This window comes from Colias croceus, chromosome 3 (genome assembly GCF_905220415.1).
Source record: "Colias croceus chromosome 3, ilColCroc2.1".
NCBI classification, from domain to species: domain Eukaryota; kingdom Metazoa; phylum Arthropoda; class Insecta; order Lepidoptera; family Pieridae; genus Colias; species Colias croceus.
Genome location: NC_059539.1, coordinates 7,810,472 through 7,828,742, shown reverse-complemented (window position 1 = coordinate 7,828,742; position 18,271 = coordinate 7,810,472). Strand labels below are relative to the sequence as shown.

Sequence of the window (18,271 nt, the reverse complement as noted above, 5' to 3'; positions counted from 1 at the left end):
CAATTTGTTCATAATTTAAAAAATGTTATATTAAATCATAAATTAGGTCTTGATTTTACTAGGTCCTTGTTAATTGAGCTTTTTTTTAGAAATGGTTCCAGAATCATTAAATCCTATGCATATTGTATGGTAATGGGGGCAATCAAGGTGATTAAGATCTTGTGCTCTGAAAACCTGTTTTAAGGAAAATAAAGTTACTATCAGGGCATGTAGAAGTATTTTAAAAAAATTGCATTAAGAAACTAAACTGTTTATGATATAAACAATTTTTAGAATGAATGTGCTTCATTCCCAATATAGATTAAAGAACATTATATTTATAATGACCTTTGTTATTTATAGATATTTTGTTACTAACACTCACTTTTATTTGTATTATAAAATTCATGAATAAGATTAATTAGTGTTAAATAGATGTAATAATAGTTCTTTGAAATAAAATCCATAAAACACGAAGAAAATGTTATTTTATTTTTTACCAGTACACCATTATCAAACACAAGTTGTTTCAAACACTGCATTTTGTTATTTTTATACATGTTCATATATGTAAAAGTGCATCTTAAAAATTTAATATCTGTAATGGTCTGGTTTGTAAGGGCCTTCAACTGGTACACCAATGTACTTGGCTTGTTTGGAACTTAACTTTGTAAGTTTAACTCCAAGATGGTCAAGATGAAGGGCAGCAACTTCCTCATCTAACTTCTTTGGCAATGTGTGTACACCGATAGGGTATAAATTGTGTTTTGTCCATAACTCAATTTGGGCCAAAACTTGATTTGTGAATGAGTTGGACATGACAAAAGATGAATGACCCGTAGCACAGCCCAAGTTAACGAGCCTTCCAGAAGCCAGTACAATTATGTGATTACCATTATCAAGCTCATAACGATCAACATGCTGTTTAATATTGACTTTCTTTGCATTTTTCTCTAACCAAGCCACATCAATTTCACAGTCAAAGTGGCCAATGTTACATACAATAACATCATCTTTCATTTTTAAGAAGTGGTCCTTTGTAATGATGTCAATGTTTCCAGTGGTGGTCACAAATATCTGACCAATTTCAGAAGCCTCATCCATAGTTGTTACTTGGAAACCTTCCATAGCCGCTTGAAGGGCATTAATAGGGTCAATTTCAGTAACTACAACTCTGCCACCAAAGCCCTTGAATGCTTGAGCACATCCTTTGCCCACATCTCCATAACCGGCCACAACACAAACTTTGCCAGCTATCATAATGTCTGTGGCTCTTTTAATTCCATCAAGCAGTGACTCTCTGCATCCATATAAATTGTCAAATTTACTTTTAGTAACAGAATCATTGACATTTATAGCTGGAACCTTTAATAGACCTTCACGGAACATTTTGTACAAGTTGTGGACACCTGTTGTTGTTTCTTCACTTATGCCTTTGACACCTTCCAAGAGGTGAGGGTATTTTGTGTGTACCAAGTTTGTCAAATCACCACCATCATCCAGAATCATATTCAATGGCTAAAAAATAAATGGTTTACTTTACTACACACAGTATACTACCTATTTATATTTTTTAAAGGTTATAATAATGTTAACAAATAAATTCTTTATGCAAAGGTTATTTTAATGTTAATGAATAAAATATAAAGTAGATATGTAATAATGTAACTTGTTTCTTCACACTGAAAAAAATTAGATAAAATATAGAACTTCTAATATACCTTTCCATCTGCGAAAATGAGTGTCTGTTCAATACACCAGACATACTCTTCTTCTGTTTCTCCTTTCCAAGCATAAATGGGAATACCTCTCGCGACTAAAGCAGCTGCGGCTTCATCTTGTGTGCTGTATATATTGCTGCTGGACCACTGGACCTGGGTAAACATTCAAAATAATAAATAAAAAAATAATATAACTCAATTGAGTAAAAATTTGTTTATATCTTCAGACTAGTTAGCTATTTCTGTAATTTGCAATGTTGTGTCTATTAAAATATGAAACATTTATTATTTATCAATAAAAGCCTTCATTCTAACAATGAGGTTTTGCATACATATTATTATGTTGATAGATAATAATTTAACTAGGGCTGATTACTTTGAAAATATTTGTATTTCATAATAGGTCAAGGGTGAGGATTATACTGTTATTACATGAGATAAAGGAGGTCACATGGATTATCATAACATCAATATCATAGAAAAATAAATGTATGGCTCTAAAAATAAAAACAACCAAAATTTACTTTCTTGTTTAGGCAAAGGGCAGCTTAATTTATATAAAAATAACTCTCTTAAAAATTCTAGTTAAAATGATAATAAATTAATAATGTCAAGTGTTTTAGAGACTATCAGTAACTTTATCAGCACACTGAGAAACTGGCCCTAGATATTTCAATACAATAAATACATAGATAAACAAGATATAGGTACTATAAATAGATAAAGATAGAAAGCTCCACACACAGACACACAACATTAGTAGTGTATAAGGATATACATATTTTGTATGTTAATCTGATTCACTAGTAACATTTTGCAATAAATCTATCTATTAAATCCTAGTAAAAAATATGAAACATACCCGATATAAAGATAATGTGTGATAGATAAAAGATATCATATTCCATGAAATCTTATCAATAAGACATTTCGAACATTTGCTTCGCTGTATTACTTACTTCAGCTCCCAATTCAATGAGAGTCTCTATCAGCACTGCTGTTTGTACAGTCATATGAAGACTGCCAGCTATTCTGGCACCCTTCAAAATTTTCCCAGGCGCATATTTACGACGGCAAGCCATTAACCCTGGCATTTCTTTTTCAGCCAGCATAATTTCATTGCGGCCTAATTCTGCCAATTTCTCGTCCGCTGTTAAGAAACATGATGCAATCAGCCATAGAATATGAAATAAAATCAGACTATAATATTATTTAATTTGTTATCACGTTTATGTTTTGATTGATAATGTTAATTCTGTCCATCAAATATAATGATGATAAAATCGATAATGCTTAAGGTATCTATAATTATCAGTATGGGAAAATGTTATAAATAGATAGGATTGATACTCAATTCGTGATTTATGACACAACATTATTGATAGGTATAGATGAGAAGAATTAAAGCAGAAAATCTTAAAAAAATATCTATAAGCAAGATGTTGGGATAGTAAAGGAACATCCGAGTTTCGTTTAACCTATACAACCATTACCTCCGTTTAAATGGCAAAAATATTTGATTTAATTAAATTTAGTAAGACTGACAACAACTGATATTGTTAAAATTTTTTAAATAGGTACAATGCTTACGTTCTGTTGATGATATTGCATTAAAAAGTAAAAAGAACTTACCGATTTTGTATGGTGGCTTCATTGTGTGATGTGTTGGTGTTTAAAGTAGTTAATCTAAAAGAAAAAAAAACAAGATATATAAAAGCAAATAATCATAAGAATGTTATGCTAAATAAATATTGTAACATAATAATATTCACCTAAGATAAAATTATTAGTTTTAGTGACTGGTAGTGACTAGTGTGAGCGGCGAGGTAGGAAGAGAAGATTGAAATGACAGTTGACAATTCAGAACCACATGTTAAAAATCATAAACAGAGCACAGATTATTAAGATTGTGGATATCACAGCATCTTTGACGTAGTCTAAACATACTGTACTCTGTGCTGTACACGAAAATGAACGAACAACAAGGAAACCATTTTTTTGCAAGATCCACACAAGATCATAATTAAATCAAAACTAGCGGTTGCCTGCAGCTTCACCTACGAGGAAATTTAATGGTGCAAACTTCCTTCCCCTTGAATCCCCTAGAATTGATCAAAATCCTTTCTTAGCGGATGTCTACGTCCTAACATCTAACTGCGAAATGCATGCCAAATTTCAGCCCGATTCGTCCAGTTCACTATTAAAAATTAATTAGTGAATTATTGTCAGTCAGTCACATTTGCGTTATAGGTATGTTTATTATTTAGATAATGCTCTAAGCTCTAATTTAGATAACGAAGTTTTTTTAGTGATTTTACTTTTTGAAGTGAAATAATATCTTTAGGCGCGTTGGGAGTAAAATTTCAAGTTTTCGTGGCAAAACCGACACGTCGTGAAGTAAGGCGACGATTTTGGTATCTTTGAATCGTGTCAAAGCGTTTCACTTCTGACACGTGTTCTCGGCATGCACGCTCTTTTTACACTAAGCCGAAGTGTAGGTAACAAAGACTATTCACTTTAAAAAAAAGGGAACATCTTTCTTAGTTCTTTATAATTTATTTAATGACAAACTGATAATATTAACCGTTTATGTGTGACTGTGATCAAACCACGATCAAACCTTGGGTACTTTAAAGTTAATTATTGTAAAGTGTAAACACAATATCATTCTACACTTGTAACACTTGCATCACAAGGTCATACGAATGATTAATATTCTAATATCTAAGTTTTATAAGCCAAAACAAAAAAAAAACTTATTTAAGTAGGTAGGTACCTACCTAGTTGAGCCGAGGCGCTGCGCTGTAAATAAATATTATGGGTTTAGAATACTATTTAATATTCTATTTTCATTTTAAGACGTTTAATAATTTAATACTTAATGAAATCGATTCTCTTATTTAATATAGGTAGGTACTTATTCATTATGAATTATGTGGGTCCGTAACTAGGTACCTACTCAATTAAACAAAAGCCAAAATAATAAATGATGAGGAAATTGATACTTACAATTTACAATAGAAATGAATAAATTTTATTATCTTACACGTTCGATCAAATACACTGCCTCGTAATGAATGGCGTAGTTCATCTTTTATCTTTTACTTTACCACGTTGATCTCGCTACTTTATAATTTAAATTGACGAGGGATTCATAATTTTATATGGTAACTTATATCGGGAACAATGCTTTTTTAATTATTGAGAAATAGGAAAGCAGATAACTTTTTTCCATAGGGAATGAATAGGTACCTTGAAATTTCTCGTAGAAGATGCTGGTGAATACTTATTTCTAATTTTGATAAAAAACGATTATTATAGAAAGACATTTTTTTGAGATATAAATACCGATATATCTTTATAAAACTTCTTATCTCTATACAGCGGATCATGATTCATGATAATCCGTGCAGCCTTATACATAAACTAGCTTGCCGCCCGCGTTTTCAGAGAAAAACCAGCATAGTTCCCGTTCACGTTGGACTTCCGGGATGAAACCTAGCCTATGTGTTAATCCAAGTTACCCTCTATATGTGTGTTTAATTTCATTGTAATCGGTTCAGTAGTATTTACGTGAAAGAGTAAGACAAATACACACACATCCTCACAAACTTTCGCATTTATAATATTAGTAGGATAGTGTAACTAATACGATTTCCTTTTATTATTATTTCAAGGCAAGATTTTTTTTTCTGGCAAAGAATAGCTAAATTAAATTCGGTTTGCTCCGATGGATAACGTTGATGTCGTAAGTTTCAACGCAGACAAAGCCGCAGGCGGAAATCTATTATAATAATAAAATGTAAAATAATATTATGCTTCCACTTAAAATTCAGATTTAAATCAGATGCTATTTTAGTCAAGCTTCACGCGTGTTAAGATAAAAATGTATATATTATGTTACATGTTGTAGAATATTTTGTTGGAATATTATGCCGATGGCAATCAAAGGCAATACAGGATATTTTTATAAGCACTTAAAATGTGTTTATCATTTATTTTTTTCCTTTGCTTAGTAAAAAATCTATACATATAATAAATCTGTAGAAGGGTCAATTCTGTACATTGAAAATATTGAAAAAATAAATACCAGGGGGTGTAACTGGATCGATACCAAACCCAAATATGTGATTAAAAAAATTTTTGTCTGTCTGTCTGTATGTGAAGGCATCACGTGAAAACTAACGGTTCGATTTCGATGAAACTTGGTATAATTATACCTTATTATCCTGGGCGTAAAATAGGATACTTTTTATCCTGGAAAAATACGTAGAAAAAAATTAATCTTAATTTTTCAGTTTTATCCATAGACGTTGTTCTGTAGAACCGCGAACACACGTTGCGTATTATTATAGGCCTAGCCGTATTTGGGTCCAATAGATATTTATAAGATGTCATTGTCAGAGTTACTCAAAATGGAGAAATAAACCATCCAGGCGAAGACCGACATCCGCGCGGACGGAGTCGCGGGCGGAAGCTAGTAGCAGAATAAAATCTATTTTTTCAATACTTCAGGTTTGGACGAGCTTTTTTGTTTTGCCCCCTAAAACCGTTATAATAGGGTAGCTGACAGCTGTAACAATAAAACACAATTAACTTTAAAATTGCTTTAATTAGAGTAGAACATTTTACAGGATAATAGTTGCAAACAATAAGAGAAATAAAAGATGTAACAAAATAATTTCAGTATTTGATTCGCATAAGAAAAGTGGGTGGTATTTAAAGACTCGAATGCCTATGATTCTAATTAAGAACCTTTCATGGCATGGCACTAGTCCTCATACATACTCCTATCATCCTCAATATAAGTACACATATGACACTGAAGAATCGTAAAAAAATTACAGATCAAATATGTACATCTATATTCATAACAGTCGTAACACAATTTGGACATTATAACAACATCGGACTGGTTAACACTGTATAAAACGTTAAACTTAGAAAAACAACCTAACCGGTAACATAAGGCAACGGTGAAAAATCACGCCCAGGCCGGTGTTGTTAAATACCCTTAGTGACATCACACATTTCTTGCATAAATCGCGCAATCACCATCCCTATCAGTGATGCTCACAGACTAGCAGACACTCTAGAAAATCATTTATTTAATTGTCACATAATGATTTAATTAATAAAGCTCTTTTAGACTTTCGAAATAAAAAGTTATTGCCAATTTCAACATCGCCGACTGTGCTTTATTTATTGGAGGAAATAAGCGCGTAATGTTTTACATTGACGCTAATAAAATAGTTATAAATCCGATAAAACATTTTACACATAAAGGCACTGAAGTCTTTTATTTTAGAAAAATGATATTGGACAATGTTGTGCTGGCAGTTTCATTATTATAAAAAAGACAAAGTCCTCAATTGATATAAAATTTACAGATGTTTATTATACCATCAAGTAAAAAAGTTGTTAGCTGATTCCTACCAGAGATAATTGAATAAAATCGCCAGCAATCTGAGATTCCAAATTATAAAAAAAATTTATGCACAATAAAGTGAACAACTGCTTATCTCATTTCATATTGTCGCATTTTACTATAATTAAAGTAAATGGAAAAGAGCCTTTAATTACATATGTACAAGAATGTAAGCTTGAGATCCGAAGGCAATGCATCTTTTTATTCACCACAAAGAAAAATCGAAACACAATGATTAAGTAGGTAGTGATTGTAAAAAATTGTTTCAATTATTAATCACAAGTTAATTTTTATTACAACAGTTTCATCGCTTTAAAATGTTTATTAAGAATAACTATTAAGGTAACAAATAGTACTTATAGAAAAATTGCACCATGTCTACACTTATGAGCTTGTTTATAAAATATTAAAATGTCTCAGTTAGAAACGAAATCATTGTAATATTAATTTTTGTCTGGATTTTCAATCGTGACGAATAAAAAGCAGTTAGCACCAATATGGCGTCCTTAGACCTCTATCGCGTTAAGGGGATCAACACCAACCATTGTTTAGTTAATTCGCGCCCATTTTTACAAAATATCTTTGATATTCATTTACATACATCACCACATATACTACCGATCATACGTCTCCTTTTGTTCTCCTTACAAAAAATAAAAATAATTTATAAAATTCACAATCCCTTGCACGTGTGCATGCCTATAATAACATACGTCGACTTTCATACAATCTCACTTTCGTGTCACGTAAGTAAAGATACCACAGCCACTGTCTGTATCTATAATACCAAATAGGAAAATGCTTTGATATTAATTTTACATATTGTAGATTAATATGGAAAGATTATGGTGAGGCATACATAATAATTATATCAAGAATGCAGCGCTAGGTGCATTAGCTTTGTCTGAATTACTAATCATACATGCCTACATAAGAAAAACAAAAAGTTTGTCGCAATATAGTTTTTTTACAAAGTTTAACGTAATAAATAATTATAATAGGGAAACAAACAGAATGCAAATAAAAATGAAGTACATATAAATAAATATCATATCAGCAGTAAGGCCAAAATAAATTAACACATTAATGTCTTATGAATGCACCTATCGACTTACAATAAATGACATGATATGACCTCCCAATTAATAATTATACTTTTATCCTGGGGTAGCTTGGTTGTAACTTGGTTACATCACTATTGCTCCTCGATGTCTCAAATCTGAAACAAGATAATAAAATAAATTTTAAAATATTTTAAACTAACAATAAAGAGATTTTTGTAAGTTTCCACACTCAGCAATATCTCTTTTGCTAAAATATAAAAACGACGCGACGTACGAGTACACAAACCTTAATTTATTATTGTACAGATTTAAAAGTAACATCGAAATAAAAATATTATAAATATTATAGGTACTAACTTCACCTGCGTTTTCAAAGAAAAACCCGCTTAGTTCACGTTACTGAATACTGCGGGATTACCGGGACAAAAACTATTTCATGACAATCGGTTCAGCAGTTTTCGCGTGACGGAGTAACAAACAAACACTTTCGCATTTAGAATTTAGGTATATAAATAGAATGAATTTGTAATTTACTTGAAATAACAATCGTGAGAGGCTTTTCATGGCGGAGCTGCCATTCCAATAACAAGCATTCGCAAATATATATATTACCTATGTAAGGTATATGATAAATAAATGATATTGCGATATCATAAACTTTATACACAAAAAAGATTACGACTTATGTTGAATAACTCAATAATGTTTACAATATGTATTACACAAATAATTCAGAATTAATGTTGATAACAATATAAATATGGACCCGATTATTTGTCGCATATGCTTATCGATGCAGAGTTGTGTTTCGGTCAATAACATTTAAAATCAATTTGATAATTTTTTATCTATAAGATATTATAAACCAAGCTAATTTTCGTCATAATTTTTTTGATAAATACCTATTTATTAATAGACTTTTATATTGTTAGATTGTTTATTTTTTATAAATAAAACATTTATTGATAACCAACAAAAACAAAAAATTTCCCATCACGATTAAGATCATATTATATAATCAACTATTCATCTGTTATTTTTCTTTTTACAAAATGTATCAATGCATGTTTACGGTAATTATTATCTGCATGATAATGATACAATTATTATTTTTTATTAGCGCATTCTTACTGATTATTAATTACAGTTACATATTTTTATATTGCGCAATAGTAGCAATTTTATTATAAAAATAAAATACAGTCGTGGCCGATTTTGAACTTATGAATTTGTTTCATTTAGCTTATTTATCTTCGTAACATCATTGTATTTTCCGAAAGCGTTATAGGTATATTATAGGTGTAGTTAAATAATTAATTTTCAAACCAAACCCTTAGGACGATAAGTAGATTAGGGGAAAATTTGTACATACTTATACCCTAATTTGAATTTGATAAAGATACTCAGAGAATTCACCAAGCGTGGTGAATTGGCGCGAATATTTTAGGTTAGGTACATCATCATCAGATAGTCTAGATATAGTAAGACAAGTAATAAGTATGGCATAATTACTTACCAGAAGGAAATCGTCATCAGCGAAACTATTAAATGTTCGATAGTATTATTTCTTTTTGATCTTTTTCTTTTTATATTATGTAGGTAGTAAAAGGTAAATAATCTATTCAAAATAGTGTCATAAATTCCAATCCAAAGGTCATCAATATTAATAGAATAATGAGGAAAGATTTGAACGATTGTTTGTAATGAAATGACTCAATAATTACGGAACCGATTCCAAAAATTCTTACACTAGCAGCTAACAAACGCTACATTATTCCTGAGTGACATAGGCTATATTTAATGTTTTTGTTCAAGCAGAGCCGGATGAAGTGACTAGTTCGTACTAAAATAATATCCACCGTATTTATTGTCTTTCGATTTGAGCGAGAATTCGCATTCGCAGTGTGTTGCTTATCGATAAAACTGCATTATTAGGGCCGGCGGCGCAGACATAGCGAAGCGCATCGCATATTTCACTGTCAAACTATTTATAAGCTATTTATTATCAATATTGTCCGCATTAAAATAGTATTCAAAATCGTGTTATTCGACAATTTATTCCCGAGAAGCATCGAAGCGTCACATGCGAATGGTAGCGCGAAGCCATAATATCTGCGCCGCGGCCGGTCCTTAGGGTAAAACATCGAGCATTCCCCTTTTATTTTTTTATGGAACCGCTCTTCGACACGACGTTCGAACTTCGAACCAAGGAACAAATTATTGTTGAAATTTTTCAAAAAGGCACAAACTGACATAACAACATTTTCTTCCATTACAAAAGGTTCAATCCTAAGGTTCAAACTTAAACTTTACACAAGGTATAAGACAATTTTATAAGAAAATGCATAATCGCTGTGAAGTGTGAGCAGTTGAACAGAGCGTCGACCATTTGCACCTCGTCAGTGTTTTAACGCGGTTAAAGTATTAAGTAGCCTATATCACTCTCTAACCTATCTCCAGACACAACAATTATACCATAAATTTACTGTGAAGTGAAAAAAAAGACACGAAAACATCATTTCGCCTTTATACTTTTATGTTAGAATTAAGGACAGTGTTACTATAGCCGGAAATTAATAATGTATATCCCACATACAAGAGGCATTACTTTGTCTATTGTATATTTTTCGATACACCTCTTATCATACATTATTATGCAAAAACAAAACCAATTCTTCAATTTGTTATTGCAAAAATATTGATGAAATGATAATATTAGTACTATACTACTAGACTAAAAATAGATAGTGGACCGATAGTACTTAATGCATCAATGTGAGTATACTAACTACTACAACTAAATTGATATGTATATTAACGTTACAAAAGCTCTATAAGCGACTAGCAGTCCGCCCCGGCTTCGCCCATGGTACATTTTTATGTTTTATCTCCTTAAGAATTATCCTTGTATTTAAAGGAATATTATAAAAAAAGAATTAACGAAATCGTTTCAGTGTTTCTCGAGCTTTGCGCTTGTGAAAAGTGTGAAACTTCTTCAAGCGCGTTGAGAGTAAAATTTCAAGGTTGTGTCATGGCAATACCATCACGTTAAGTAGGGCACGATTTTGATAACTTTGAATCTTGCCAAAAAAGTTTCACTTCTGACATGTGTGCTCGGCACACACTTTTTTTTAATAGATAGTGGTTCTCGAGGAAAATTTTACTGTATATTTATGAGGTTTTGGACAAGGCGGGCAAGCCGCGGGCGAAAAGCTAGTTTTTGAATAAATTAAAGATTTTTTTCTATTTCTATTCTATTCTCGTCGTCATAACTTCGGAAATACTGCATGTATTGAAGTGAAATATAAAACTAATGTAAATAATGTTATATAAATAGCAGTTGTGACTCACCAGCTCGTGAGCGGCGCCTGCTGCTTGAGCTTGCGGATCTCCTTGGCGGCCCAGTTGGCGAGCGTCTTGGTGCGCTGCGTGCGCGACTTGCGCGCCGCCTGCAGCAGGTCCAGCAGCGGCTTGGTCTCGAGCAGCGGGATCACGCGGCCGCCGAACACCGTGCACAGGTCGCCCGTGAGCCCCGCGATCACCGACATGTGCCCGTCCGTGCGCTCCGGCTCCGACGCCACCTGCACCATGAAGTTCACGATCGCCGGCACGTGCGGCTCCACCAGCGCCACGTCCGACCGCACCTGACCGCAACCGTGTTCGATTATAACGTAGCTCTGTCGTTTGCTCTTCCATAGACAATAGCGGAGGAACATCAAAGAGTATGTCACTTGTTTCTGCTAAATACCCATAATTAACATCACAAAATTCACATTAGGACAGTATAATAAATAGACAAACATTTATTCACCAACAATAAATGTTTAATTGTAGATGGTGGTAAGTGCTATGATAAAAATTACTAATACCAAAGATTACTATATAGTCACCACCTAATTGTAACAATTATGGGCGTTTTTCCATTACCCGGCCCGGCACCGGCACGGCAACGGCATGGTCGGGGACCGGTACCGGCACCGGGACTTCGTTTTTCCATTGCGCCGGTGTCGATGCCGGTTTACGCCCGGTCCCTCCGCTCCGCTCTCTCCTACCCGCCCCGCGCAGTTACACACTCACACGGCTACAATTCAAATAAATATGCAATACATATGCAATTTTGCCGGCCGGCACAAGTGGGAAGCTTGCTACCCCGGCGACGGCGACGGCGCCGGCAGGACTTAATGCCGAGCCGGCGCCGGCGCCGGTAAGTGAAAAAGCGAGCCATACATTTTCATACATTTTTGCTTCCCCGGCAACGGCACGGCGCCGGCGCCTGCGCCGGTGCCGGTGCCGGGCCGGGTAATGGAAAAACGCCCTATGTGTACCAATTCATAAATACACCGTTACATTCAGTTACCTGCTTAAAATATTATAAATTTTAATAAAAGTTTGAATCATACCTCTCCATCTACACCTTTCAATCCCTGAATGATTCCTGTGTAAGCTTCCAGGATACTTTCTCGGAGCTCTCCAAGATATTCAACCATGTCATAATCGTTACGATCTACTTGAATGGTGCTGGCCTGTAATCAATATTGTACACAATGTAATAACATATTTTTAAGGAATTCTCTGTATATGGAAAAATAACACAAATAATTTTTTAAGTTTACCTGCAGCAGCATTTGCATTACAACATCAAAATACTTCTTGAAGTCAGGTCCAATACTCAAAGCAATATCACCAAATACAGACAAAATTTGTGGCTTCACTGAACGATGGATGGTGGGATCACTCAAATTTTGCAACAGCAAACAAATAATTTCATCACAATATGGAAGCACCTGGAATATCATCAAAGTTTAAAATATAAATATTATTTAATATACAAAATTTTCAAGTGTTTATTTTGATATAATATGCAATTTTATACCTTGCTCTTTAGTGCACGGCAAATGTCGCCAGTTAGCCCCACAGCTGCTATGCATACTTGATATTCTTGATGGTTCTTTAAACCAACATACAGATATTGCTTAAAAGCATTCATATATTTTAGGAACCCTTCACCCAAAACTTCTACGAGCGTCGACACTGCCATCAGGGCGTCTTCTTGTACGCCACCAGCTTTCCCGGCATTACCGGCGAACATCGTTAAGAGAGCAGTCATTATGGCGTCCGATATTTGTGGCGCATCTTCTGGTGTCATTTTACGGAGGACGGATTGTAAAGTCGCACACAAGAGACTCTGAAGATCATTGAACTGGGAACGATCTGCTTGACTAGATATGTGGTTCTCCATTTGTAAGACTTGTTGTAGTCGCTCCAAAATTACCATTGTTGTTTTTTGAACAGTTACATAACAATCAGTTGGCGAATTTTTGACCATTTCCATGAGAGCTTCATATGCAGCTGACCGTAAACTATGTTGTGCAGCATCTTGACGATCAGTAGTCTCGAGTAGTCGCTGGATAATAAAATCGAAATATGTTGACATACAGTATGTTTTTGGTTTGCTATCATCTCCACAATCGGCCGCGTCGTAGGCCGCTTCAGCTAGTCCTGTGAATGCCCAACAAACATTAGCAGCAACTCTGGGTTCTGCTTTGAGACCATTGACAAGACTTTCAAGTAAAGGTTTCAGATAAGTTTCATTGATAGCAGCCTCAGGAACTATTTCACAAATCCTTCCAAATGTCCATGCAGCAGTATCTCTCACTGCCACACTGGAGTCATACATGGCTTCAATTAAAGTAGACATGGCATTTTCTACTAGGGGTTTTAGAGTATTTGCTTCGAGTCCTCCCAAAATCGAACCAAAAGCCATTAGTGCTGCTTCTCGGTATCGCCAATTTTCACTTTTAATGTTAGCATTGATGAAAGGTAAAACATGTGGGACAATTTCATCTTCACAGCAGTTTGAAAGGAGCATCAAACATACAGATGCAGCTTTGGATGGATTCCACTCTAGTTCATCTTCAGAATCATCTTGCTTGGTGAGTTTTTGCATGAGAACTGGAGCAATATATTGTAGTGCTCCTCTTGCATAAAATCTTGATGTTCTAGCTGGTGGTCGACCTGCCAAAACAAAACCAAAAATATTTAATCAAGTTAAGAGTTGGAAAATATAGTATTAACAATAATTAAATACAGTATAATACTAACCAACTTCAGCAGCTTCGGCTTCTTCAATAGCCAAATCAATCTCTTCATCGCTTACGTTCGACCAAAACTCAATACCTTGCAATGATATTTCATCTACATCTGATTTCATAGCTTCTAATGTAATTGGAAATAGAGCTTGACCCATATAAGGTTCCATATATTGGTAATATAAAGATAATATCTTCACCTATAATGAAAGGAATATTACCATTAATAAATTTATATGAAATCTGTTTTGTTTGTAACATAATACATGAGATAAATTTTAAAATTAAAAATGATGAAAAAGGTATAGAACAATTAATAAACAACAGATAAAATATCTTAGTAAAATAGATATTAATTTATTACTTACTAAGCATTGAAGTGCTGCAACATTTATCCTCATATCAGGTGATTGAGTTGCTTCACAAACTACCTCCATGATAAAGTTGCGTTCATTCTCTTTATCGAAATTTGCTTTAGTAAATTCTAAAGAGTTCAGAAGGGCTTGTGTAGCGGCAAGACGGACATGATTACTGGGCTCAGTTGACCTCATGCCATGGATAATGGCAGTTAAAATAGGATTACTCTGTTCAGTTAAAACCTCAGCATCTATTTCTTGACAAATATAACCTGACAAAATAATAAAGTACTATGAGATACTGAATAGTTCTTATTACTAATAACATAGGAGAATTTTCTAAAGAAAAATTGATATTTTCAGATCAACAACCTCAATAGGATTTTTACATTGAAAATTTTTACTTTGAAATCAGCTTTTAGCAGTTGTGTTGCAAAAACATTATCATGAGGTCAATAGTTTTAGATTGTATTAGTGAATCAATTTACGAATCAATTTTCAAAAGACTAATATATTTTAATGAAGATATTTAAAAAAGGTTTACTCTTGGATGAATTATTTTCATATAATAAAAATACTTCACTCTATGTTGCTGTGTCACAATAATAGAAGATTAACATATTACAAAAAAAAAAAAAACACAGCATGTAACATGACAAATATTACCTTCCATAGGGTAAATTGTAGATTCATTATTTTGTCCATAGGTTTAACCAAATATACTTACCAATAGCTTCTAATGTAGCTTCTTTTTTTAGTTCAGTTGATTGAGCATTCACTACATTTTCTACAAGAATGGGTATGAGATCATTCCACTGTCCCACTGGAAGTTCAGCAACTGCTACATATGCCACACACTGCGCAGCAGAACTGGGCCTACTGTTCTCTGTTCCTATTGCAGCTAAGATCTGAAAAAGAAAAAAAAAACATTTTTTTTGGTATTAACAATGAAAAACATTATGTTTCAAATTGATTTCCTATAGGACCTTGAGATACTACAATTAGAATATTACAAAGCATATGATATATTTGCGTTTTTCTTACATTTTTCTTTATGTAAAGCCTAACATCTTCAGGTAAGGCTAACCATCTTTCTTGATACTGTTGTTTGAATGTGGGGTCTTTTGATGTGAGGTGGTTTTTTAGCTGTAACCCCGCAGCCATTCGCGCCACCTGACTATTTCCGCCTTGCACCAGGACATCAGATAGCATTTTGATGAAAGTTGTGAAGTTCGTGACGGCTGCATGTTCGAGGTATTTCTCAGCAGCTTCCAATTCATTTCGATCTGTAAACGGTCAAATAACATTGTGGTAATAACACTTAAACAATGAAATGTAATTAGAAAGTAAGGATAAGACAGAAGAGTAGAGGTTAGTTTCGACTGAGTCTGATCGTTTATATTACCAGTTCATAAAATAAATATATACAAGCTTTTGCTCATAAGACTAGGAAGATGTTTCAAGATTGTTATTTCCCGAAAAAGCTAATCCTACGAACTAGAAACTTCGTTACTGTCAACTAGGACATGTCACGCTTATTATTATTTTATAATTTTACTCCTACTATGACTCTTTTATTGTTAAATATATGTATCGAATTCTGGAAAATAAATTACTAGTCATATTGAAATTAAATATCTATTCTACTCTTACATGCTACGTGCAATAAGTCATTTGACAATAAAGAAGCGCCATGCTCGTAGAATTAACGTTACTTACCAGGGGATATAGTCTTTTCTAATACTTGAATAAGTGATATCGTCGATCCCGTATGCATTTTGTATCACTGTTCTCTAAATCAACTTATAACTACTAGATTAATCTAACGAAAGATTAAAAAAATTTTAACCGGCACACGACGAACGAACTCACTCAGTTCACAAAATTAACAAATTTCTTGCCATACCTAAACAATTTTTCTTTGTACATGGAGTCAAATTGCCATATAAAATAACAAAGTTCAATTTTGAATGTAACTGAATTTTATGCAAACCAAGCAAACATAAGATTGATAAAAAGTCTTATATCTATTTAAATAAAACTCAAAGGTGACTGATATAGTGATCTATCAACGCACAGCCCAAACCACTGGACGTATCGATCTGAAATTTGGCATGCAGGTAGATGTTAGGACGTAGGCACCCGCTAAAAAAGGATTTCCCGAAATTCTTGCGGGAACGGGGAAAAACGGGGATGCACGTACAAAGTCGTGGGCGGAAGCTAGTTAAAAATACATAGGTATTGAAATAATAATAAAGTGATTATATTATGCTAATTTATTATTAAAATCTTTCTTAAATCCAAAGAATAGAAACAAAAATGTATCTAATGCGCTTATTACACTTACCTAAATAGAACCACTAAAAAAATTAAGTAATTTAAATTTAAAAGAAAAATTAGAGCAAAAAAGCTTCTGATCACAATTCACACTGGGTTAAAAGTAACTAAATCATATAATGAAGATTATGAGTGTTTCAGAACTGAGGGTGCAGAAATAATATACGAACTAATTTTGAAATTGTTAATTTAAAAACACTAAACACATTTAAAAATAAGATAGTTCATAATGTGTAATAAAAGAAAATTCATAATTGGTAATGTAAAATGTTATTAATTAGTTCCTTAAAATCCAACCCATACCCATATACATCCTTCCTCTATGCCCATACCCACAAAAATTAACTTAAAGCATTTTGTAAATAAAAACTTAACTTTTTCAAATATTTCTAAAAATAGACGATTATTATACTAGGGGTAACTATTGTCAGCAGGATTAGGATATTACATTTTTTATTACTACCTGTGATTACCACACATTATATTCTATTTTTCTTTGAGTACCTACCAAGGTACCTACTAATACTTCTTCGTATGCTTTGAAAAGTTTGAATTAAACGATGTCATGAGTTTAAAATATTATGAAAATATGTAAAAAAATCTTGACTAAATTCGTAGCTAATTTCATCCATTGCTTCTAGAACACTCATAATCTCCATTATGTGATTAAACCACAGGATTAAACTAACTACTTCCAATTTCTAAATTTAGGGACTAAAAGCCCCTACTCACGGTTCAACACAACCCACAATCTGCTGACACAATTTGTTGAAGTCGCGATTGAGCGTTCTCTACTCACGATTCATCCAACCCTCAATCTGCTGATACAATTTCATTCCGCGATTGCTTGCCACAACGTGTGCACGTCACGTTGATGCCTGGCCTGATGCTAAACCTCAGCGCAATAATACGCATTATTAATGGATATACTAATTTATGAAATAAAAGATAATTATCTTTGTAAAGCTTGTATTTTTTCCAATTTTATTGATAGATTTCAAGGGCTATAAAGTATAAACGGCTATAAAATATAAACATCTTCCTCAAATATGTAAAAATGTCTTTCCCGCGTTTATCTCAAAACCGCCATTTTGCGATTAACGCGGCAGCGCGATTGAGCCGAGATTGGAGCAATCACAATACTCACGTTTCAACACGCATACAATCTGCTGAGACAATTTGTCGGGTTGCTTCCGCGCCGATTCAATTCGCAACATGTTGGGTTACGCCCCCAACGTGCCCTCAACTATACTATTCACGACACAATCTGTCAGCTCACTGCAGATTGTGTCAACAG

General features: G+C 33.5%; 2 protein-coding genes across 4 annotated transcripts; both read right to left on the bottom strand.

The window, feature by feature from the left end:
• Positions 1-450: 450 nt before the first annotated feature.
• LOC123706113 (adenosylhomocysteinase) lies at positions 451-4,499 on the bottom strand. 2 transcript variants are annotated; one of them, XM_045655269.1, is made up of 5 exons: positions 4,481-4,499; positions 3,333-3,386; positions 2,660-2,850; positions 1,701-1,853; positions 451-1,497 (listed from the first exon to the last, which is right to left on the bottom strand). In XM_045655269.1, the coding sequence occupies exons 2-5, from the start codon at positions 3,352-3,354 to the stop codon at positions 571-573; spliced, it is 1,293 nt and encodes a 430-aa protein (XP_045511225.1). In that variant the 5' UTR covers positions 3,355-3,386; positions 4,481-4,499; the 3' UTR covers positions 451-570. The 2 variants fall into 2 exon arrangements, with proteins under 2 accessions (XP_045511225.1, XP_045511226.1); XM_045655270.1 differs by lacking the exon at positions 4,481-4,499 and adding an exon at positions 3,473-3,527.
• A 1,793-nt stretch (positions 4,500-6,292) lies between these two features.
• LOC123705935 (importin subunit beta-1) lies at positions 6,293-16,538 on the bottom strand. 2 transcript variants are annotated; one of them, XM_045655053.1, is made up of 10 exons: positions 16,357-16,538; positions 15,682-15,923; positions 15,365-15,545; positions 14,650-14,909; positions 14,295-14,481; positions 13,066-14,207; positions 12,806-12,976; positions 12,593-12,715; positions 11,544-11,836; positions 6,293-8,347 (listed from the first exon to the last, which is right to left on the bottom strand). In XM_045655053.1, coding segments are annotated over exons 1-10 (2,658 nt in total). In that variant the 5' UTR covers positions 16,415-16,538; the 3' UTR covers positions 6,293-8,346. The 2 variants fall into 2 exon arrangements, with proteins under 2 accessions (XP_045511009.1, XP_045511008.1); XM_045655052.1 differs by lacking the exon at positions 6,293-8,347 and having other exon boundaries at positions 11,540-11,836.
• Between the last annotated feature and the right edge of the window lie 1,733 nt (positions 16,539-18,271).